The sequence below is a fragment of the Cervus elaphus genome, chromosome X (assembly GCF_910594005.1).
Source record: "Cervus elaphus chromosome X, mCerEla1.1, whole genome shotgun sequence".
Classification (NCBI taxonomy): Eukaryota; Metazoa; Chordata; class Mammalia; order Artiodactyla; family Cervidae; genus Cervus; species Cervus elaphus.
This window is the reverse complement of record NC_057848.1, coordinates 160,500,968-160,525,765: the sequence shown is the minus strand read 5'-3', so window position 1 is coordinate 160,525,765 and position 24,798 is coordinate 160,500,968. Positions and strand designations below refer to the sequence as shown.

At 40.0% G+C, this 24,798-nt stretch overlaps 1 protein-coding gene across 3 annotated transcripts in view; it reads left to right on the top strand.

Moving 5' to 3' along the window:
- BMX (BMX non-receptor tyrosine kinase) overlaps nt 1–24,798 on the top strand; it is a 44,652-nt gene that overhangs the window by 3,337 nt on the left and 16,517 nt on the right. Inside the window, exons 2-12 of one of the 3 annotated variants that reach the window (XM_043896110.1) lie at nt 2,403–2,663; nt 3,726–3,872; nt 4,823–4,927; nt 6,786–6,867; nt 11,013–11,132; nt 13,318–13,382; nt 17,498–17,673; nt 19,166–19,234; nt 19,908–19,961; nt 22,328–22,382; nt 23,855–23,934. In XM_043896110.1, coding sequence (XP_043752045.1) covers nt 3,735–3,872; nt 4,823–4,927; nt 6,786–6,867; nt 11,013–11,132; nt 13,318–13,382; nt 17,498–17,673; nt 19,166–19,234; nt 19,908–19,961; nt 22,328–22,382; nt 23,855–23,934 — 944 coding nt within the window. In that variant the 5' untranslated portion in view covers nt 2,403–2,663; nt 3,726–3,734. The remainder of the gene's footprint in view (nt 1–2,402; nt 2,664–3,725; nt 3,873–4,822; nt 4,928–6,785; nt 6,868–11,012; nt 11,133–13,317; nt 13,383–17,497; nt 17,674–19,165; nt 19,235–19,907; nt 19,962–22,327; nt 22,383–23,854; nt 23,935–24,798) is intronic. The other 2 variants (XM_043896109.1, XM_043896108.1) reach the window with 2 other exon arrangements.

The window sequence follows — 24,798 nt, the reverse complement described above, 5'->3', positions numbered from 1 at the left end:
ATACATTAGGGGTTTGGGATTAACAGTTTACACTAATACATATGAACTAGATAACCAACAAGGACCTACTGCATAGCACAGGGAACTCTACTCAATATTGTGTAATAACCTCTAAGGGAAAAGAATCTGAAAACAATATGCATGTGTGTATTATATTATATATATATATATCTGGTTATATATATATCTGGTTAATTCAGCATGCACCTTTTATGCATTAAAGGTTACACATGGTTGCTGACTTCCTTACAGAAAATACTGATTTCTTCCAGCTTTTCTTTTCTGCCTCCCCTGCACTTTAATCTTCCTAGTTTCATGTGTTTATGGAAATAGGCAGCCTGAACTATTTGGTAAGCAAATTGATGCATCTATTCTATGTAGGTACTGATATACGAGTATCCGGCCAAATCCCACCAGCTTCTCTATGGAAATAGATTTCTGGTTTCTAGTTTTAGGATCAAATTTTATTCTGTTTAGTTTCTTTTTAAACCTTCCCAAATGAATTTTCCTTAAATGTGGGTAGGCAGACCTGAGTTTGCTAGTCACTGGAGAGGTAGCTGAGTCAACAGTAGTCCCAGAGCCCTGTTGACTTATTGTGCTAATACAAGATGGGAGACGTTCTATTTCTAAAAATTAGTCCTCACCATAGAAATGCCTCCAATTTAGAATCTATGCTAATCTCAGAAAAGAGCAAAGTACAAGGAAGGGACAGAAGAAAACAAAAGGAGAAAGGCTGGTTCAAACTTGATCAGGAAGCAGGTTTTGTCTCAGAAGAAAGTGATCGGGAGATGAAAAAAGTGTGAGTCACCCAAACAGGGTTCTTTAAGTTTGTTAAGATGCTCGGAGTCCAGCTTAGGGAGTGGAACTTTGAAGGACATCAAAAGCAGGTGGCTCCGGGTGTTTATGACATGAGAACCATAGATTACAGAAACGTATGTATAGAATGTGAACTCATTTTTGTGAAAAGAAACAACTGCCTATGTAATTTGAAAAAAAATCTAGAGGTATATTCACCAAAATGTTAACAGTTTCCTTTTGCTTGTCTGTACTTCTTGGTTTTGCTGAATAAACGCATATCCATATGATTTTTAAAATGAAAGCCAAAAAATTCACAAAGGTTAGGATTTGGAATAAACATTTTTGTTAAAATTTGACAAATTATATTCCATCAGATGCAACAATGTGTATAAACTCTTGGAGTTGTATTAGAAAATGTTCTGAAGGACTTGGTACCTTCCTTTCTAGTCAATGTCCTTCTTCCCTTCAATATACAGAAGAGACTTTGTGAATTTCATTTGTCAATGGTTTCTGTGGTTTATCATACTAATTTTTTAGATAAAATTCCCCAAGAAACCATCTTTCATGTGATGAATGTGCAAATTCTATAAACAGAAAAGCATGTGTATCACATGTAGTTCCAGGAAGGGCTGTGCACTACCTTGGACATTGGAATTTGCATTTTTAAAACAGTGCCTTTTTTTTTTTTTGAGTTTGTAGGATGTTATTTCCCTGATCAGGAATCGAATTCTGGTCTCTAGCAGTGAGAACATGGGATCTTAACCACTAGACCACCAGGGAATTCCCTAAAACAGTGCTCTTAATTTTACACATTGATTCAGCATCTGAAATAAATGTTGCAACATTAACTTTGTACTCAACTAACTACCAGATCTATTTAACAACCACTCTGCTTTGAAGAAGAATGTTTCAGGTGTGGATATAAAAGATCTTTGACAGGAGTTTTCACAGTGTTCTCTTTCTGCTTTGTTAATTTTTTTCATGGAGAAATTTAAAAGGCAAAATTTCCCTACACCTCTGTCCAGTGTGATATGGCTCCTCCAAAGTGGACTATAATTAACAAAAAGTAGACCCTTCATAGTTTCAGTAAGTCTTCAAGTGAATTCTCTTCCAGCCATAGGCTATAGGTGTAGAAAATAATCTTATCTGAACAGGTGTGTGTGTGTGTGTAGAGTTTATCACGGTGGCAAAGGTGAAAGGAAGATGTGATCCCTGCCTTCCCAGGTCCGGCGGGGTTTACTGCACCCCAGTCTCTGCCTCATTTTTGAGTCCAAGGCAAACAAACCAGTGACCATGGAGAATAGCACTCAAAGGAATTATACTTTTCTTCCAGATAAAACAATATTCAAAGTAAAAAGTGACAAAGATTTTACTATATTAAATGGTAAGATTACTACTTCTGCCTAAGAGGAAAGCAGTACCCTTGGAGAACGTTAGAGTGATTCATAAATAGTTGTCTGATCCATGTATGATAAATGATAAAAGCTGAGTTGCTTGATTCCCATTTTTAGAGTGACGTGGCCTATGTCAGGAGGGCCTGAGATAGTTTATTCAATGTTAAGTTGAGTTTCTCAGTCTCCCTTTCTTCCACTCCCCTACCACAGCGGGCCCATCATACTCCAGGGCCGTGCCCATTAGTGATTGGATGGGTTCACTTGGCATCTGCCTCCATCCAGACAGAGCAATGTCTGTGTGGCTGCTTCCTGATCAAGTGATGAATTGGATGCAAATACCTTCTTTTTAATGCATGACCCTGGCATAGCCAGAAGGAATATGAGTGGGGTGCCTCAGAGCAGTGACTTTTTGCCTAGAGCTTGAGAGTTAAAGACGTAGAAGCACACTTCTTCGGCTCTATCGAAATTAAGGTGAGTAAAGTTAATTACCTTCAGATTATCAGTAAACAAAGAAAGATAGTAATGATTGGGCATCTTACTGCTAAGAACCATGTGATTTCACAAAGCAGAGAAGAACATAAGGAAGTTGTTCTCTTGTGACTGACTACTTAGCATTCCTTTTCATTACCAGACCTGGTATCAGACAGAGGGTTGAAGCAAAAATCTTAGTAGAATCAGAAAATGAATGCATTCATTTTCCAGAAATAGCTTAACTTTTAATGTTTTATGCAGTTCCGGAAGAAAAAGCAAGAGTATTTTTAGTTTATGAAGCACCGATTCTTTCAGTTCTTTTACATCTGTTTTGATAACTTTTGAAAAAGTGTAATGCTCAGAAATAGTGAAAATTGTACCTTTATGCTAAAGATTGATCATGTTCAGGGGTTGTGGTGTCATTTACCAATAATACCAGAGTCTCACAGTGGTTTGGATAGTTTGGTCCAACAATTGACCCCATTAGTGGAGGGAAATTTCAGTTGATCAGTTACTTCAAACACGGTGAACTGTCAGGAGTTGAAATTTTTAAAAGTTGGATGATATTCAATTTAATTCAACAAATGTCCGTAGAATACTTAAGGAAAAAGGAGAATTTTGATGTGGTGGCCTGGAGGGTAGTGTAAAGGCGGTGAATGTATGATCCAAAGTGGGGGATGAGCACACATAAAAATGATATTAAAAATCAACATATTTATACAAGTCACAGCCAAGGCAGTAGGAAAAAAGTGCAGGTATGTGTGCATTTAAGAGCATGCTTCATTGCATTTTCCTCTGTAGTTCTAAATCTAATTTTTTTAAATTAAGAGGGCAGCAGAGGTTGAGATGGACATGACTCTGAGCAAACTCTGGAAGATAATGAAAGGACAGGGAAGCCTGGTGTGCTAGAGTCCATGGGGTCGCAAAGAGTCGGACATGACTTAGTGACTGAACAACTATACTACCCCTTAACAAGAAATAGTTGAATAAAAATTATGAAAGCTAAAAGAGAACCTAGCCAGATGCTGCTAACATTCATTTTAATCATTTTCTTTTATTTAGGACGACAATATGGACACAAAATCCATTCTAGAAGAACTTCTCCTCAAAAGGTCACAGCAAAAGAAGAAAATGTCACCCAATAATTACAAAGAGCGGCTTTTTGTTTTAACCAAAACACACCTCTCCTACTATGAATATGACAAAATGGTAAGACTCTTATTTAGTCCATTGTTTTTATACTACTTATTTTTAAGTCTCCACAAAGTGCTTAATATAAGGAAACAGATTTCTCAGCTTGTACAGTAAAATCCAACTTGTGCTCTTATTGCGTTATCTTTTCTTAACCACATTATAATTAATTCAAGATATCAGTGTTAGTCACTCAGTCGTGTCTGACTCTTTGCGACCCCATGGACTGTAACCTGCCAGGCTCCTCTGTCCATGGAATTTCCCAGGCAAAAATACTGGAGTGTGTAGCAATTTGCTCCTCCAGGGGATCTTTCCCACCCAGGGATCGAACCCAGGTCTCCTGCATTGCAGGCAGATTCTTTACCATCTGAGCCACCAGTGAAGCCCATAATTCAAGATAAAAGGTTTTTCAAACATTGGTTAACTTTACTAAGGGAAAGTGTAACTTTAGAAGAGTGAGTCTCAACTGAGGGTGACTTTGCCCCCTAAAGGACACTTGGCAATGGCTGGGACCATTTTTGGTTGGTTGTCATCACTGAAGGTGGGAGACAGTGTGCTACTGGTGTCTCCTGGGTAGAAATAAGAGTATTTATATGCAGCTGAGAAATCTAGCATGGTAGAAATACTGAAATACTGTCATAAAATTGAAAAATGAAAATGCTTTGTGGAGTTAAACCTTGATGTTACTGAGTAGATATGGTAGGTGATTTGAAATGTGTTTCAAAATTATCAAATAATTAAGTGCTGCTTGAAGACTTGCTTTGGGGGAATTTAATTAAGTTTATGTCCACACTCGAAAAATATATTATGTTGTCATTGAATTTTTACTATTATGGAATAACTGGAATGATTTTCACATGCTCAGGTCATCTCACAATCTCCCTCCTAAGCGTAACCTTAATTTTATGCATTTCTTTGTGCACCACTGTATATCACATAAGGCATCTTATATTTTCCTTTTAATTCAGAAAAGAGGCAGCAGAAAAGGATCGATTGAGATTAAGAAAATCAGATGTGTGGAGAAAGTTAATCTTGAGGAGCAGACCCCTGTGGAGAGACAGTACCCATTTCAGGTAAGGGGAAAGGTAACATTCCATTGGATGGATGGCTGTTCTTTTAGTATTTTCTACTACGAACTCAGTATTGGGGGGATAAATAAAGACATTGCAAAATGGTTCATTAAGATGATGGCATGTGCTTGTATTTATGTAACCATAGACATTCTCAACCTCTCTCTCTGAATTTGTAACATCCCCAAATGGGAGTTGGGCAGTTTACTAAAATTCGATCCACCAAACTCCCTTCCCTAGAGGGAGAGAAAGATAGATGAGTGTAAGCCTTAGTGGTCTGACTTGCCTTGGGGTCTGATGATCTTTTTTATCCAAAATTGCAGAGCATTTCCATCACACTGCAAGGTACTAGGCACACTGTCAGGAATAAAATGCCATCCCTGTCCCCAAGGCATTTACAGAGCGTTAAGATGAAAACGGCAGCGTACCCATGGTGTCCCAGAAAGCAGAAGCTGCACTCCTCACTCCAAGAGGTCAAGGAGACTTCCTGTTGGAGGTGACACTTGGGTTGGAAAAAAAAATGGGGTTTAGCCCAGCAAAAACAGGAGGGCAGCAAAGCCAAAGAAATAGCAGATGTCAAGGCACTGGTAGGTGGAACAGTATGGCAGAGAGATCCAGATGGTGCTTAGAATTAAGCAGCCCAGTGAAAGAGTGACAGATGAGTCTGGAAAGGTAGGCCAGGCCATATCATGAATGGCATTGCACGGCATGCTAAGGAGTTAGAATTTTACCCTCAAGTATTTCAAACACTGGCCTGCTGTGAAGACTGTGCCTATAGTACAGGTGGAAATGGCTTGATCTAACAGCTCCCCTACTTTTATTATATTAGGAATATTTATCTATCTGCTCTAAAGGCAGACGGACTGTCCTTCCAATGGTCAGATTACCCTGTGCTAATATGAGGGAACAGTGGCCAAAAATGAAATAAAATAAAATAATCCAGTCACTGAACAACCCATACTTCCAACTTAAAAAAAAAAAAAAGAACATTACTCAGTTGGGAGAAACCAGGGGAGTATGTGCTCATGGCAGAAGCTTCAAAATGAACATCACCGTGGCATGGAATACTCAGAAGTACACTGGCTGTGATGCCCCACAAATATGCTCAACCTCTGAGTTTGTTTCCTCATTTGCAGTGGGCATAATCATATATTTTTGTAGAGTTGAAAGGGAATAAACATGTTAAACTATCTAGAAAAGAGCATAAATGGAATGTATTGTTTACCTACAAAAGCTGGATAAACTAGAGAAGGATCTGGGCAAGACATTAGAATGTTCACACATCTCACCAAGTGTCTTAAAAAATAGAAAACTGTTTATATTGGGGACTCCCAAGGTGGGACATGACCGAAGGGAGTCACATGTTAACTCAACATAAGCACAAGCTATATAATGATCAGAATGAAAGGAAATTTATGCCAGGATGGCATAACAAAAGTAAAGGACATCCCCTCCCTGAAGATATTTTCCAGAATAGAGCAGATAAACACTTTGCAGTAGGCTACAAAGAGAGTCATGCACTGGGTTGGTGGATGGACCAGAACACTCCTAAGACATCTGTAATGTCTAGGGTCTTATACTTTTATAATTCTCCATGGCTCAGGGCATTCCTGCTGAGACCTCCATATTTGCTGCTAGATGCCTCATTGCTGTGGTTTTCTGAAGTGTAAACATATCTGGGATAAAATATATTGAGGGGTAGAGGATAAAAATAACTAAAAATTTTAAAACCTAATTCAGAGCTAATGTATATCATGTAATAAAACTCAATGTTTCTTTTGAATACCAAAAATTTTGTAGTTGCACCAGAGTGAACTATAACACAGTTACATCAAAACGCACCAAATATTTTCCTTTCCAGATTGTCTATAAAGATGGGCTTCTCTATGTGTATGCATCAAATGAAGAGAGCCGAAGTCAGTGGTTGAAAGCACTACAAAAAGGTACTTTTTTAAAAGTCATAAAAGGGAGTTGCTGACTGAGTTCTTTGAGACTTGGTGGAGAAGAGATGTGGCAATAAAAGGGCCTTCTGCCAAGAGAGAATCTGTTGATTTTCCTACCAGCCTCAGAGGATGTGCTGCACTCATCCTCGTTTTGCGTTCTCTTTGTTACCTAGAGGAAGCCTGGGGATCTGATTCCCTTTCCTGCCCGGTAGCACAGAGCTGGCCGTTGTGTGTTGTGCCATCCAGCAGCTGGGAGGAAGTCAGGCCACCTGCTCTCCACCCACTGTGCTTGCCTTTATCAGAGCAAAGTCTAGGTCCTCGTGGGGCTATGGCAGCTCCTATAGCTACTGTACTTTGGATGTTTATAGAAATTTATGTCTAACACAAAGTATTAATCATTTGCCAGCTACTGTGTCAAATAGCTGTAAAACACTCTCTTAGGTAATCCTCTTGACAACTCTGTGGCAAGGAGTAATATTATTCTGTGTTTTTCGGATAAGTGAAGTTAAACAGACATGGCCAATGTCAAATACCTAATTACAAAGAACATATAACTCAATTACCCAAATCCAACTTTTTAAGAGTACAGTATAAATGCCAGGCAAAACTGGGAATTTGATGAAACATTTATTTAGTGCCTCTTAGGCTGCCCTGGTAACATCCTTTGGCAGAAGAGAGAAAACTAATAGTAACTTGGCACTACGATATTTCTCCCTATGATATTTTTATTTTAAACGGGGGTAAAGGTGTAAGGACAATATTTTACTCAAACAAGTGGCTCTATTGGTAGAATTTCAGATATTAAGCTCCCAGAGGGGGATGATTTTATTTCATTAAAGTTTTAGATTCAGGTTCTTTTTCACTACACCTCAAAGTACAACACTTAGACATCCACCTACTCTATTTTGATGCAAATACATCTTTTTTCACTCCTAGGGCTTACCTTTTCCTTCATGTGAAAGGGTTTAGCATCCTATTATGTAGGAGAGGACGTCCAGGGAGGAGAAAAGCCACCTTCTACCTGCCACCAGCTCACTGAAGTGAGAAGGGCATCCTTCTTAGAGTCAAACAGGCCTGCTTTGCTGTGTCATCTACAAAACCATCTAACACCTCTGGGTCTCAGTTTCCTGACCTGTAAAATGGGAGATCAGATTTCTTTTTTTTTTTTTCCTGGAGCAGTCACAAGCTACAAACGTATGACTCATAGATACAGTAAAGAGTCTGACACTCAAACACGAGCTACTGTGTTATCGCGGGCCTTCAGGAGGAACTCTGAGATGCTGATTCCTATCCAGTCTCCTTTGCGGGGATTTGCCAGGGGCAGTTGCTATGTAGACACTCACTGTGGCGCTATCTGTCATGCACTAGAGTCCTGTATGGGTCTTTCTGGAACTATATATGCTAGGCAGGTTTGGGTGGGCCCTGGGCAGCTCACTTGAATGCAAATAGAACATAAAAGGAGAGCAGAGAGAGAAGCAGAAGTGACTCTTGTAGCCTCTCTAAACTGAGAGAGAGCCCCTCTCACCAGGGCTGCCCTGGGCACAGTAAGCCTTTTGCATGTTAGTGATGCTTTGGGATGCAGGTAAAAAGACACCACACAGCTGCTCAAACAAATACACGTTTGTTCCTCTTCCAAATCCAGAAGTAAACAAGCCCAGGGCTGGTGCAGCAGCTCAATGAAGTCAGCAGGAACACTGGCTCCTTCTAGATTTCTGCTTTGCTACACTTAGGGGCTCCCAGAAAGGCTCTGAGCTTTCCCAGAAGCCTTTCTCTGCAAACTCTTGCTTGTGTCTCATTGGCCAAAACTGTGCCTCACGGCCATCTCTGTGTGAGAAGGAGGCTGGAAGACAGCATCTGGCTTTTCCAGCCTCCGTGCTGAATGACAGCAAGAGAGAAGGTGGGTGAGATCAGCTGTCAGGGTGGCCAACCAATCTGCCACAGGAAAACAAAACAGTTCCCTCACTCAAATCATTTCTCCTATGAAGTTTCCCTGATCTGGAATGACATCACCCTCACCCATTTCCCAACGTTTTTGTGTCTATTATTTGGCTCAGGCATTATAAACTGAGGTGGACATCGGAGACACGGAATTTCCCAGATGGTAACCTACATTGAGTGTGGGCTGATTCAGGAGTGTCAGCCAACATGGCTCTGACTTCAGCTGACCAGATGTGAATAAAGTGTTCCTTTCTTTCCAAAAATTAAAACTGAAGGGAGTTGGTTAGGGAAGTGGGCGTGTGAGCATTGGAATATAGTAGAAAGAGCTTGGGTCTGAGTCTCAAATGTGCTAGACAGTGAACTTGATCAGGCGATACCACCTCTCTGTACCTCAGCTTACCTGACTCTGTAAGAGCCATGGTGGCAATAATAGCTCCTCTCAAGTCTGTTGAGTAGATTAAATGAAATGGTGCAAGTGAGGGAAAATATGTAAATGTGAAGTCCTATACACATATTAACATATGAGTTTCTCTTACTGTCATTATTAGATGGTAGGAGTATTGCAATGTGGGCTTCTGGACTTGACTGGAAAACAATTAGTTACCCAGGAAGCTAAATTCATGTAACAGGAAGTAATAGCAACTCTGGTACATAGAGACTAGGCGCTTACACAGCAGAAAGGCATGTAATGCACCCAAGGGATTGCGAAGACCACTTGGGACTAAGGTCAAGAACTAGTGTTTTGTAATCTGAACTTCTTTTGCTTCTTGTGACTTCTGTAATAATTTCCCTTTAATTCCTATTAATATTTGGTTAAGCTTTTTAATGCCAAATTTTTTAGCTAAGTTGAATTGAGTTAAACTAAGGAAATGATATCATTAAAGCCCACTGTTCACTGAGCACCTTCTCTGAGCCACACATTATGCTGGATGCTTTACATACATTGGCTCATCTCCTCCCAATGACCCAGCAAAGAAGATATTATTATTCCCAGACACTTCTTGCAGTCAGGGTTGTAAAGAAGGAGCATTGTTCTCCTGGTATCAAAATAAGGAATCCTCAAGATGAATATAAAATCAAGAAGGAAGGAGTTTAAGTCGCACCTAGACCAGCCCTCCCTACCTGGAGACTCTTCTTGAACTGTTCTCTACTAATACCTTGTAGGTTTCTCTGCTGCATTTTGAGAGAGGTGAATTTGTTGCTGACACAGTATTATACTCCAATATTGGAACTTCATTTCTTTGCATTCAACATTGCCCTATTCCCACATTTTTAAAAAATACACACATACTCCTAGAAAAGTAGTTCCATATTCCTTAGTATTATATTCCCATCTAATCCTTTGTGGAAACAGGTCAAAAGTCACAAAAGACAAAGAAGGGACAAGGAACTGTTCTAGATCAAGAAAAACTAGATAACTAAATGCATGTATGATTCTAGATTGGATCCTTGATCAGGAAAAAATGTGAATGATTACCAAGGGCATTATTGGAAAAAGTGGAAAAATTTTAAATACAAAATATATATTAATAGTATGGTATCAATATTAAATTTCTTGAATTGATCATTGTATTATGGTTATATAAGGGAATGTCCTTGTTAACAGAAGTTACATGCTAAAGTATTAATGGGTGACATTATTTATTATTGCAGTTATTATCTGCAACTTACTCTCAAATGGTCAAGCAAAATAATGTTAAGATTTTAATAATAATAATATGTATGTAAAAAGAGAGGATAAGAAGAAACAAATGTGACAAACAGTTAAAAATAGGTGAACCTGTGTGAAGCATACATGGACATTTCCTTCACTATTCTAGCAACTTTTCTGTACACTTGAAATGTTTCAAAATAAAAAGTGGAAGGAGGAGTATATGCTTATTGCAAATTTCTTTTCTTCTTGTTAAGATCTAGTCCTACTCTAAAATCCTAACACCAAGCTGATGTATATGTATTTTCTAGTAGGTATTTTTTTAAGACTGATGTAAGTTATTGTGTGTTCTCACTATAAACATGGTTAGACTTTTCTCTTCAGCTTTTCAACTTCTGAGTGAAAGACTTAGATCCTTTAGGAACCATTTGCTCTTAGGCTGGTTGCTGGCAAAATGAGGTTTTCATTGTTTTATGATGACAGCACTTCCTGAATGTGCTTCTTCTCTTGGGTCAACATTTGCTCATGCTGTATTTTCTTCCTGCCTGCTCCCCAGAGATAAGGGGCAACCCCCACCTGCTGATCAAGTACCACAGTGGGTTCTTCGTGGACGGGAAGTTCCTGTGCTGCCAGCAGAGTTGCAAAGCGGCCCCAGGATGTACTCTCTGGGAAGCATGTAATGTGACTCCTCTGTTGGGCTGGACCCTGGGTGGACAATGCCCTTTAGGCAAAACTGGCAAATGCCAGAACAGCTTGCCAGTTTGGGAAAATGAAATATGCCAGATTGGTTGGCATCATGTATACCCAGCCTTGAACATGCTATCTGACAAATGAAACATAATTCCAGAGTCAACTGAGTCATGTTCCATAAAATAATAACACGAACATCTGCCATTCATTCACGTCATGAGAAATGTTTTTAAAGGGAAATCATAAATCAAGAAAGGAGCTGTTTATTTCCTTCCAAAATTCTTCCTGGTTTAAGATAAACTCCAAAAGAGGAGAATGTAGTGAACATACATCACCATGGTTCATAAACTAACATCATAAACTAAAAACACCAACGTTCTTTTAAAAAATATGTCAAAGGATAAAATATAAGTATTGCCATAAATACCAAAATGATGGATGGCCAAGTTTTCAAAGATAAATTTAAAATGATTTGCCATTCTGTATATGTTTGTTGATTTCCTCATAACAACAGAGAAGGTAGTGTAGGGTTTGCTTTATGTGCAAATTCTATCCAGAGTTATATTTCTAGGGAAATCTGTCTGTCTGAGACTTTATCCAGGGACAGGAAGCCCACTGAGTGGCTTTGAAGGCCTAATGGAGGGAAAGAATTATGCTTTTTTCTGCTTGTGCCCTGTGGTGTCCCATTCTATCACCAGGATACTTACATGAAACAATCATATATTTTAGAAGTTTATCATCGTTTAACAACATTAAGTTGTTGATAAATAAAAAGGAGAACTTGTTTTGGTAACAGTTTTACTAACCTGGACAAAATATGCTTGGATTATAACTACTTTAAAGAATTACATGAGATCAGCTGCATGATAACAACTTTAAGAACTATAGAACAAACAGGGACATGAAATATTATTCAAATTCACTGAGAATCCTTGTAATTTTACAGCAAAATCAATGATTAAATATTCATTGCGTTTCCCATCTCAATGAAACTACACAATGAATATTCACTGATCTTAATTAGATCACATTGCCCTTTATACTCATGAATGATAATGACTCAATGAACTTTACAGAATGTACTGTGCATGGATCTTCCCTCCAGTGTGAAGGTCAGAGAGTAACATTTCCTTGTAACATTAATCATTAACCCCAGTGTTTCTGTCTGTGGTCGGCATTATCACTCAGCAGGCCAGATTCCAGCTTTGACCTCACCCTAACTCCCTGAGAAACAGCAAGAAAACAGGCTAGAGAGAGCACTGCCCTGGGATCATCTTCCTGGCCTCTGTCTGCATGGCACCTGCCATGTGTCCTGGGTGCCACAGGCTCTCTGCCAGCTTCTGAAGAAAACTACAGAATTTAGTAGAGGTGTTAGGCTCACAGGCAGTTGTGATATTGTCTATCTGCCTAAGTGTAATTTACTCCCTCAACCTCCTCCTCCGTGAGCTACAGGGCAGCCCACAGGCACATCTACGAGGAAGGAAAGTTGGGCATCTTTCCAAAGTACATGGCCTAAACTGAATTGAACATACACTCCAGTTTGTTTGAGACAGTCTCATTCTTCAGCTGGGGACCTGGCATAATTATTAAAAGCCTACCTATCACTGTCAGAAATGTCCCAGCTGGGTCAATAAACCATACGGCAACCCTACTTAAAAGGCATATACTGGTTTCACACTCACAGCCTGGATATCTATCTACATGTGTGAGTAGAAAGAAAAACCAGCAATTATACTAAGAACAGGGAGAGGAAAAAGTTGAGGATAGATTTGTTCACTTGTAAATCAACTATTTATATGCATTGTGTATGAGCCAATCAAAGAAGAATCAGACACGGATTCTGAATCCTAGGGTCACTGACACTACCCAATGAGATTAGACATCTATTATTCAAATACCAGGTGGCAATGTGGTATAAATTATCAGCTTATAGAATTTAGAGCAACTTGAATTTCTTATCTGCTTGGGAAGATACTGATAATCAATGGTGAAGTGGTATTTGAGTTGGATATCATACAGGAGAGCAACATAATCACTCCAGATGTATCTAAGTCCATGTAATCTGGAATATCGCTCACACTAACTAGTTCACTTTTTTGATTCATAACATTGGGTATTTTATTTTGTTTTATTTAAATTTTCTTCTGATATTACTTGGTTTTACTCTTCAGATGCTGATCTGCACACTGCACCCAAAGAAGAAAAACACATGGTTCCCATCTTCCCAGACAGAGTGGTAAGTCAACATTTCAATTTTTTTTCACAGTCAGGATATAGTAAATAAACCGAGAGTTGTCAAATTCAAGGCTAGAATACATGGACTTCATTCAGAATGCCCAGCAAGAGAGAGATGTGAGCTATTGCCAATAGCCATGGCAGTAGCAAATAATAAATTCAAACACAGAACCATTTTATCATGTTCTATTTTTCATTTGATAACCAAGCCTTTTTCTAACCTGTAAACGCAAAAAAAAATGGTGTAGACGGAAAAGCCCTTAAGATAGTATGACATAGAACAGCAGCTACTATTGGCTGGCATTCCTCTTCTGCCACCAGCATGGCTAAGCCTGCCTCATTAAGTGCCCGGGGGAGGAATGGGACACCACAGGACACAAGCAGAGTAAAATTCTTTCCCCCCATTATCTTTTCAAAGCCACGCAGTGTGCTTTCTTCTCTGTTCCTGGATGGAATCTGGAGATTCCATAGTCTTCCAGTCACCTCAGATGAAATAAATTTTCCCAATTACTAGTAGTCATGAGAACAGCCTCTAAAGTGATCCAGCCAATATTATAATCATATGACTCCAAACACCATTTCAAGTTAAAACTTAACCCCTTCCCTTAGCTCAAGTCTGCATCAGAGGGCAGCCTGCTTTGGGAAAGAGGTAATGGAGAGGCTAAGATTTCTGACCCTTTCAGGATCAAGGATCAGGAAGAGAAGGTCTAATGAAAAAGAGAGTCATATGTGGCTGGCCCCATCATGATTTGGTAGTGGTGGCTTCTGGGTGAGACAGTTTTCTAACACTGACTATCATATGGGAGACTTTCATGGGTCTCTCCTTGGGGTGTAATTTTATGACAGAGCAAATATCTTGACCTTAGCTCTTCAGTTTCTACCCCTCCAACTTTTTACTGGGTCCATTCACTCATTTTGAGCAGAGTTCCTTTCAAGATGGCTTCCAGCGAACACTCTCTCAAGGGTGGAGTTGGCCTAAAGGAAAACAAACAGAGCTTTGATCTCTCTGCTTAGTAAAATTGTATGTGGCTCAAGTTCACAGTACAGGCTATCCTTCTGCTCTGCTTTCTTGGGTTCAAAGCCATAACTTCCTGCTTTTAGGCTTCCCAGGTAGGTGTCAGCCTCCTCAAATGCCACGAGACATATAACATGGGCTCCCAGTAGTTTTCTGGAAGCTCACCTGAAATGAATGGAACACCTCCATCCACCCATCAGCTCTGTGGTGGCTTGGGTACTTATTTTCACCTACACACATTCATGAATACTTACTTCTCTCTTTCTATCTAAAGTAAAAACCATATAATTTTTACAGACATCCCTAGTGGTCCAGTGGTTAAAACTCTACATTTCTACTCCAGGGGGCATGGGTTACATCCCTGGTCAGGGAACTACATACTGTGGAGCACAGCCAAAACAAAACAACATATAACTTTTGTAAACCAACAGGAAAGACAAAACTAAATCCATTATTGTCACAGGTTGAATTTTGTCTCCCCAAATTCACGTCCACCCAAAACCTCAGAATGTGACCTTATTTGGAAAGAGGGTCTTTGAGATATAATTAGTTAAGGACCAAGATGAGATCCTGGATTAGGATAGATCATAAATTCAATTATTGATGTCCTTATAAGAATAGGAGGGAACACAGAGAGATATACAGAGAAGGTAGCCACTTAAAGACCTAAGCAGATATTGGACTTTTGATGCCATAAGCCAAGAATGCTTAGACCCAACAAAAGCTGGAAGAGGCAAGCAAAGATCCTCCCCCACAGCCTTTCGATGAAAACTTGTTTTTGGACTTTTGGTCTCCAGAACTGTAAGAGGATAAATTTCTGTTGTTTTAAACCACTGACTGTATAGAAATTTGTTATGGCAGTCCTAGGAAACTGATAGAATTATTAAGGTTTGGGGATTTTATGTTGTTATCAGCGACATTTTTTTTGGTTTGGATACATGCTTCAGTTCTGAAGCTTGAAAATTATGGCTCTGTAAAACACCTAAAAGCAAAGTCCAAAATAAGCAAAGATCAACTGGTGGTTACCTAGGATCAGGATGGGGATTGACTAGAAATTGGCCCAAGAGATCTTATAGGAGTAATGGAAAATGGTAAAACTGGATGGTGGTGATGATTGCTCAACTTGATAAATTTACTAAAAGTCGCTGAATCCTATACTTACAAAGGGTGAATACCACAAAGGGTAGTATGTGGTATAAAAATTGTGCTCCAGTAAAGTTTATTTTAAACAAATCTAAGAGCAGGACTTCCCTGGTGGCTCAGATGGTAAAGTGTCTGCCTACAACACGGGAGACCCAGGTTCAATCCCTGGGTTGGGAAGATCTCCTGGAGAAGGAAATGGCAACCCACTCCAGCATTCTTTGCCTGGAAAATCCCATGGATGGAGGAGCCTGTTAGGCTACAGCCCATGGGGTTGCAAAGAGTCAGACATGACTGAGCGACTTCACTTTCACAAGAGCAGAGGAAAATTTAGGAGCCCAAACAAGGCATCTAGTCTCTCATGAGGAATTCTTTGTGAAATGTGTTGAAAATGATCAGTTGGGCAAATCAGTGGCCAAGGGTTCCCAAGTCTGTTTTGATTATAAGCTGCCCTAAGTGATCAGGGATCATAGAGGATACTGTGAAAAGCATGTTTTCCTCTGCTTGTTTTCACCAGATCATTCAGTAGAGGACTTGTTTTACTGAGCTGAGGAAAATTAAAATCTGCTCTCTAGTCATTCTGTTTAGATTTCTGTTTAGGGAAATTTCTACTGCATTCATCTTTGGAAAGAAGCACCTCACAGCTCATAAATAGAATAGCTAAAATGTCTAGGATGTCAATCCCTGGAAAAAAGTAAAATATGTGAAAAAATTAAATTCAGATTATATATTTATATGAATTTTTAATGAACTATATATAACATGCACTTAGACAAGTATACAAGTCCTAAGTGGACAACTTCATGAATTTTCACAAACTAAACATATCTGTATAACCCACACTCAGATTAAGAAACAGTACATCTCAGAACCCCAGGACCACCCTCATCTTCCCTTTGGGTCACTACATCCCACCAAAAGTAATCTCTAGGCTGACATATAATATCATAGATTATTTGCCTAGCTTTGATCTTTACATAGATGGAATTATAAAGTATATAGTTGTTTATTGCCTATTTTCTCATGAGATTCACTCATAGTTTAGTATGTGGTTGCAGTTTATCCTCGATTGCTATATAGAATTCCATTGTGTGAATATAATGCTGTATAAGTTTCTTATTGCTTCTGTAACAAATTACCACAAATTTAGTGGCTTAAAGCAACACAAAGCTCTTCTCTCATAGTTCTAAAGTCAGAGGTCTAGAATCGGGTCTATACAGTTGTATTCCTTTAGGAGGCTTTACGGAAAATCTATTTACTTACTTTTTCTAGTTTCTGGGGGCTGCCTACATTCCCTGGCTCCTGGCCCCTTTTTCCATCTTTAGGGCCAGATTGGTAGCATCTGTTTTCCTCTCTGATCTTTGTTTCCATCTTTATACCTGCTCCCTAATCTCTGACCTTCTTGCATCTCACTTGTGCCCTTGTGCCCTTGTGATTATATCTGGCTCATCCCAGTAATACAGGATAATCACCCCATTTCAAGATCCTTAACTTAGTCATATCTGCAAAGTATGTTTTACTATGTAAGGTGACATAGGCACAGGTTGCAGGGACTGGGACATAAACATCTTTGGGGAAAGGGCATGATTTAGCCGACTATAGCCACAATAAGGTTATCATTATTGGGCATTTAGGTCATTTCCAGTTTTTACCTAATTGAAATAATTCTGCTATGGAAAATTCTTTTATATGTTTTTTGGTTTCACTATTGGGCATATATATTGACTTTCTGGGTCCTAGGATATGTGCAAACAACTTTCCATTGTGATCATGCACTTCATACTCCAACCAAGAAAGTATGAGAGTTCCAAGTGCTCCATGTCTTATGACTAAAATTAGTTACTGCCCCTTTCTTTCCTTCCTATTTTTTTAATTTAAGAGCTGATATACTTTGATTGTCAGTTCCCAGCTCATGAATCTGTGCCTCACTGTGATGTACTTGAATCTCTTGTCCTCCAAAGCTGAAGATTCCTAGAGCAGTTCCTATTCTCAAAGTAGATGAACCATCTTCAAGTACCACTCTAGCCCAGTATGACAGTGATTCCAAGAAAAACTATGGCTCCCAGTCAAACATCAACATGAAGTATATTCCGAAAGACGATTTCCCTGACTGGTGGCAAGTAAGAAAACTGAAAAGGTAAGTCGCAGCTTTCAGTCCAGTGGCACAGCGTGTCAAGTAGACATTACCCCACTGCCTCAGAGCTGAGCCCCAGCACGGTCTGCACAGGCCATAGCTGAGACAGGGCTGCCCTCTCAGAAAATACTCAGTGCCTGAGCCAGAAGCCCAGGGTGGTGGTGGCCCCACTGGGACTCAGCACCACAGACTTGCCATTTAGATGGCTGAATCTAACGATGTGCACAATACTTGAGCACTTTATTCCCTTTCCTTTCTTTCCTTCTTCCTCCAAATAACCCCACATTCCCGAACACCGAATCTTTAAAATATATCCTTTATCTGAGAGAGCTTAGTGTGGGTAGGTTTTTGCAACGTGCTTTGGCATCACTGGCTAATGACGGTGTTCAAACGAGGCTGTGGGTGCCTTCTCAGGATGTACACCTTCACCTACAGTCTTCTTTGCCACTTGCACTTTTCACTTCACATCTAGGACATTTTTCCTATTTGAAGACATGAGGATATATTACATTTTTAATTTTTTAATGCTTTGGCTGTGGTAAAACAGCACAAAATTTATCACCTTCGTCATTTTGCAGTGTAGAGTTCAGTAGTGTTCATTTTATTCCCATTGTTGTGTAAGCTACCCGATTATTGTGAATGTCTATATTGTATTCCATCGTGTGGATAAACCTAAGTGATGCACAACTGATGGACACTCTCCACATGTTCTTAAAAACTACAAAAAGGCTAAATAAACTGCTTGGTATTTTTAAATAAGAGCTTTCTTATGAAGAGCTGAAGGGAAAAAGCTTTACTAGTGAGCAAGGCTCTTTGGGAAGCTGGGGCTTTCCAGGCTTTCCTTGAACTGCAGCCAGAGGAGCACTTCCTTGTTAAGGAAGCTTGTCACTCTGAAGTGTGGTTTTGAAAAAGAGCCTGGGTTGTGAAGGCAAACAGGAAATAGGTCCTACCTTTCAACTAAAACAGCCTTTGGACTTGGAGAAGTTGGCACTTCCTCATGGGCTGCTTCACACACCAAGTAAAAGAGATAAAATGATGGGTGGAGAGGATGAAGAGAACCCTGCAGATCTATGTGGGTCCACATGGAGTTAAAAGGTTCAGTATTTTCAGGACTTTCCTTTGCAAGCATAACAGCAAAGAGGAAAATAACTTATAATAAAATATATTAATGACAGAATGCTTGCACACATACAAGAAAATCAGAGCAAACCCAGTCAGGATGATTTATTAATCCAAGTTTTCTACTGTTTGGGGTTATTATGAGCCATTATTAAAAACTCACTTCTTTTAGGCATCCTATCAAATGACTGCTTTTTAGTGGGGTCACTCCAACGATGAAAATGTGAAAATGACTCATTAGCTTCAATTTCCAAACCAAGTGACATATATGGGTCACAATATTAAATAAAGCTAAAACATTTACAAACAATTACTTCTGTCATTTAACATTTATAAATAAATATCAATTTATGAACTGTATCTCTCTTTTTTGTAGCAGTGAAGATTTGGCATGCAGTAATCAAAGGGAAAGAAATGTAAATCACAACACCTCAAAGATGTCATGGTAAATCAACTTCAGATATTGTTACAGCCAGGATTTCTTTCATCTGCAGGAAAACTTAACCACAGGTGTAAAAATTTTGCAAGTAGCCTTTAATTTTAAGGTGACTATAAAACAAACAAATACATGGAGTTTGCTTCTCTGAACCCTGAAAGTGGTCTGAATGGATAACTTCTGAGATCACACTGATATTTCCTACCCATCATACATGATATACACAGGCGTCAGCATGAACATGAAGCTACCTGGCTCAGGCATGTGAGCCGGGGGGAAAACAATGTAGTGTTGAGTAACTCTTCTTTGAGAATACCTCTATACACTACCCAAGATTTTCTCTAACTTCATATCACAGCTGTCCCTGAAGCATTTCATCTATTTCAAGAGTCTGCTCTTCTGACAGAGTCAAAGAAATCTACATTCCTGGGATCCTCCTGTATCAAGGAGTCAATTTCTCATGAGACCAGGCATGAGCTCAACTTGTGAGCAACCTTCTCTTCACTTTGCTGACCCCTTCCCAAGTGCAGTAAGGGAAATCTAACAGTGCAGATTTTATTTATGTGGATAAAAGCAGGGTGGGATTTGACATGGCACTGTGAGGCACTTGGATTATTTCTTGCTGGGGTGTGTGTGTGTGTGTGTGCGTGTGTGTATTAATCATGTTTCCTCTCTTCTTAAGGGGCTCCCCTGAGTCAAGTTCATCTGAAGAAGAGGAAAACCTTGATGATTATGAGTAAGTTTTGAAAGTCCTCTGTGTTCCTCTAAAACTAGACATAGATGTTTCTATTCTATTCTTCTGCAAAGACTGTATTTACATGGAGAAACTCCTGTGACGTTCTGGGCCATGAAACTGGAGGACGGGTGACAATAAACTAATGAAAATGTTGTTCAGTTGCTAAGTCGTGTCCTACTCTTTTGCGACCCCATGGACTGCAGCATGCCAGGATCCCCTGTCCTTCATTATCTCCTTCACTATCTCCATGCTCAAACTCATCTCCATTGAGTCAGTGATGCCTTCCAACCACGTTATCCTCTGCCATCCCCTTTTGCTTTTGCCTTCAAATTTTCCCCAGCATCAGGGTCTTTTCCAGTGAGTTGGCTCTTCACATCAGGTGGCCAAAGTATTGGAGTTTCAGCGTCAGCATCAGTCCTTCCAATGAATATTCAGGGTTAATTTCCTTTAGGATCGACTGGTTTTGATCTCCTTGCCGTCCAAGGGACTCTCAAGAGTCTTCTCCAGCACCCCAATTCAAAAGCATCAATTCTTTAGCATTCAGCCTTCTTTAGGGTCCGACTCTCACATCACATCACATGACAGTAGTCGTGTACAAACTACTGGAAAAACCACAGCTTTGACTAGGCAGACCTTTGTAGGCAAAGTGATACCTTTGCTTTTTAATACACTGTCTAGGTTTGTTATAGCTTTTCTTCCAAGGAGCAAGCATCTTTTAATTTAATGGCTGCAGTTACTGTCAGCAGTGATTTTGGAGCCCAAGAAAATAAAATCGGTCACTGTTTCCACTTTTTCCCCTTCTACCTGTCATGAAGTGATGGAACCAGATGCCATGATCTTAGTATTTTGAATGTTGAGTTTTAAGCCAGCTTTTTCACTCCCGTCTTTCATCCTCATCAATATACTTCCCCCCCCCCAATCTAGATGATCTAAATTGGCTGCACAAATTCTTTGGATTTATTGCATAGCTGACCCCCGTCCCTTCATTTTGCTTTGTCTTCATAGGTACAGCCTATGACATTTCTGCTGATCATTTCTTTCCTGGAGGCCCTCATCAGGATGATTTTTGAAGGCTCTTATTAGCTTTGAGTCCAATTTTGAAGTTAGTTATGATGCAGTAATTTTACATGGTAGCACAACTGAGCCTTGAATATCAGAGCATTTTTATGTTGGGAGATTCCTATTTCGAGGGTGACCTTATCATTGAACATCCAAACTAGGATACTTTAGGAAGAGGGAGAATGCACTGTTCAGTGTTACACCTGGACATAAGACAAAGACATAGGACCATAGAGACATAAAGTGGACCCCTCTGGGCAAGTAAGAATGTGTGATCATTTCAATTACACAGAGCCAGAGTGGTCTTAAGTGGCTGTTAAGGTCCTTTCCAAAATTTAAGATTCTATCATTGGACAACAATTAGGCACAAATAATCATCTCCTGGACTTAGCTGTAGTGTACTCACTCAATCCTGTCCGACTCTTTGTGAGCCCATGGACTTAGCCTGCCAAGCTCCTCTGTCCATGGGATTTCCCAGGGAAGAATACTGGAGTGGGTTGCCATTCCTTTCTCCAGGGGATCGTCTCGACCTGGGGACTGAACCCAGGTTTCCCACACATCAGGCAGATTCTTTACCATCTGAGCCACCAGGGACTTAGAGGTTGGCATTAAGGAGAGGTGGGAATAATAAGGCACACTGCATCTCTCAGACACCTGCTGCCTGACAGTGGCTAAGTCAGTTGGACACTAGGAGAAAACATATTACTAGCTTTGTTTTTGTATGAGTTCTGTTATTGATTCATTGGCTACAAGTGTAGTGAGAGCTTTTTCAAAGTACATGTCACCACCTCTACTTCCCCTACATTTACCCTCCAGAAGGCACCTGCTGGAATCATTCAAACTAAGATAAAAATGACTGAGAAAGACTAGCACAAAAATTATCCAAAGATAATTGTACTTTAACAATTGACAAAGATTTAAACCAATGGGAGTGAACCTCTCATCATGGGTTTTAGTCTTTAGTATTTAGATGAATTGGAAGGCTTCCTTTGATTCAGAAAGCCCAGCTGTGACCATACAGACAGTCTCTGTCTCCATCATTTCTAGATTTCAAAGCGGGGTGAGAGGTGTGCCTTGGGGAAACACTCAGGAAAGATATGTAGGCCCCACCCCCAGAATCACAACTGGGTGGCGGAGACTCAGGAATCTGAGTTTTTTAAATAGCTCTTCAAGTGATTCTCTTCAGCAGCCAAGTTTGTAAACCCCTGATCTAAGCCAATGCCTCATTTTATAGATGAGAAAGTTAAGTGACAAGTTATGCAATTAAAAACTATTCATTCTCAAAATGGAATTCTTTTCTATTGCAGCTGGTTTGCAGGTAACATCTCCAGGTCACAATCGGAGCAGTTACTGAGACAAAAGGTAAGTAGTTTCATCTTTAAAATAGCCTCCAAAGAATGTGTTTCTGTTGTTGGGCTCAGAGGGCAACGCACTGCTCACAGAAACCCTATTGTTAATTATACAGTCCAGACATCATAGTGTTAATTGTTCAGCTTATGGGTTCCCAGGCCCTTCGCATCTAGCCTTCCTCTATTCCCTTTGCTCTATAATAAACCATTCAAAAATTTAGTGGCTGGAAACAAGATGTATGATTCCTCACCATTCTGTGAGGCAGCTAGGCCAGCAGTTTTTCTGTAGGTTTTGCTTAGGTTCACTCACGTAGCTGCCTTTAGCTTGTGGATTGACTAAGAGTGGGGTTAGCAGGGGTAGTCAACCAGGGTGGGTGCCATGTTCCATCTCCATGTGGCTAACATGGGCTTCCTCACAGCATGGTGATCTCAAGGCAGTGGTTGAAGAGGCCAAGCCTCACAGTTCGGGGCAAGTAATTATGGAGTCTCAGCTTTTGTCCCACTGGCCAAAGCAAATCACATGGCCCAGCCCAGAGTCAATGTGGGAGGGGACTGCCCGGAGCAGGAATATACAAAGAGAAGACTTACTGGGGGCCATCTGTACCTCATACTTCAATTCTGTCACAAAAACCATTAGCACCTAAACCAGAGTACAGCAGCTGTAATGGGGAGTAAATCTATCAGATTTTGTTACTAGCTGGTAATGGACTTACCAATGGCAAACTCTTTTGACCTACAAAAATGACACTTTGCTATAGTTCAACCTAATACAGCACACCAACTATTTATTTGAGGGGTAATAGCGAGAAGGTGGTGACCACTATCTAACTCAGTATTTTTTCACATTCACAGTTTTAAAATCCACTTTGTCCCAATCTAAACTTGCTTAGAATCAGCACATTAAGCAAGGCAAGTTGAGCCTAAATTTAACAAATGATTTGTTCTGCATCTTTGGTTTTCTAAAACGTTCCAGGGGCATGATATGGTGATAAAAGTGTTAGCTGCTCAGTCATGTCTTACTCTTTGTGACCCCATAGTCTATCCATGGAATTCTCCAGACAAGAATACTGGAGTGGGTTGCCATTTCCTTCTCCAGGGGATCTTCCCAACCCAGGGATCAAACTCAGGTCTCCTGCATTGCAAGCAGATTCTTTACCATCTGGATAGCTGGCTTTAAATTTTACTTCTGAAAGATTAAAATGTTAGGCTTGCACAAACACCAAACAGGGAAAAGTATCACAGGTTAAAAATTAACTGGATAGGAAGAGTTGAGACACATAGGGTAAATCTATAAAGACAATGAATGAGAGAAAGAGGGAAGCTAAAGTGGGAGTTCTTTCTGTGCCAACTGATGGGCAATCTGTGCTGTCAATGACATTTAAAATGGATCTAAAAGATCTATTTTCCTACCACCTACCAGCACAAGTCATTTTCAAGAATAATGAAAATGTTTTCTGTCCCTTCCACATTCGCCTTTCTATTTAGGGGAAAGAAGGAGCATTTATGGTTAGAAACTCCAGCCAGGCGGGAATGTACACAGTGTCCTTGTTTAGTAAGGCTATGAAGTAAGTACGATGTGAATTTCTTTTTTTATCTTCTTGTGTATGTTCTTTGAATGTCCTGGTCATTCGGTCACATTTTGCGATAAGACCCCATCTTTCAACTCTGGAATTTGGAATCAAAGTATTTCTGTTGAATGTGACCATTTGTAGTTGCCTTCCCCCACCCCCACTACTTTCAAGAGGCTATTTTCTGGGTGATTCGCTCCTACTCATTGCAGGCAGCAGAGTATTGCCCAGTATACAGACTGCCTCAGGAAACGCTTGTTAAAGGAATACTGCATTATTCCCCCTTGATTCATCCTGAGCCTAGAAAGAGAGAAAAAACAGCAATGGCACCTCTACACTCTTGGTTCTAGCCACCAGCTGACCTGAGAAACCTACCCCAACGTCTGGTTTTTAGTGTCTTTCCAGTGGGAGCAGGAGGTTGATTGAGTGTAGCAGTGTTTTCACCAATGGCTTCTTTCTAGGATACTGTCCTATTGGTGGGGTTAAGAGTTCTGGTGTGAAACTGCACCTCTGAGTCCAAATCCTGACTCTGCCATTCCAAAACATTATGACATTAAGCAAGTTACTTAATTTCTGTGCCTCAACTTCCTCATTTGAAAAGTGGACATAATAACAATTACTATGTTCTATGGATGAAATGGGTTAATTCACATATTGGATCAGAACAGTGCCTGGCACATAGTAATAAGTGTTTACTATTATTGTTGTTGTTTGGAAAAAGTAATATGAGCTGCCCCACTACTTCCATCCCAACACTTAGGTGTATAAAAGGCCCCCACAGTCATCTCAAGCAAGTTGTCATCAACAATATCAGGATCCCCCTCCAGAGTTTTATAAGCCACTTTCCCATTGGTTGTTAGC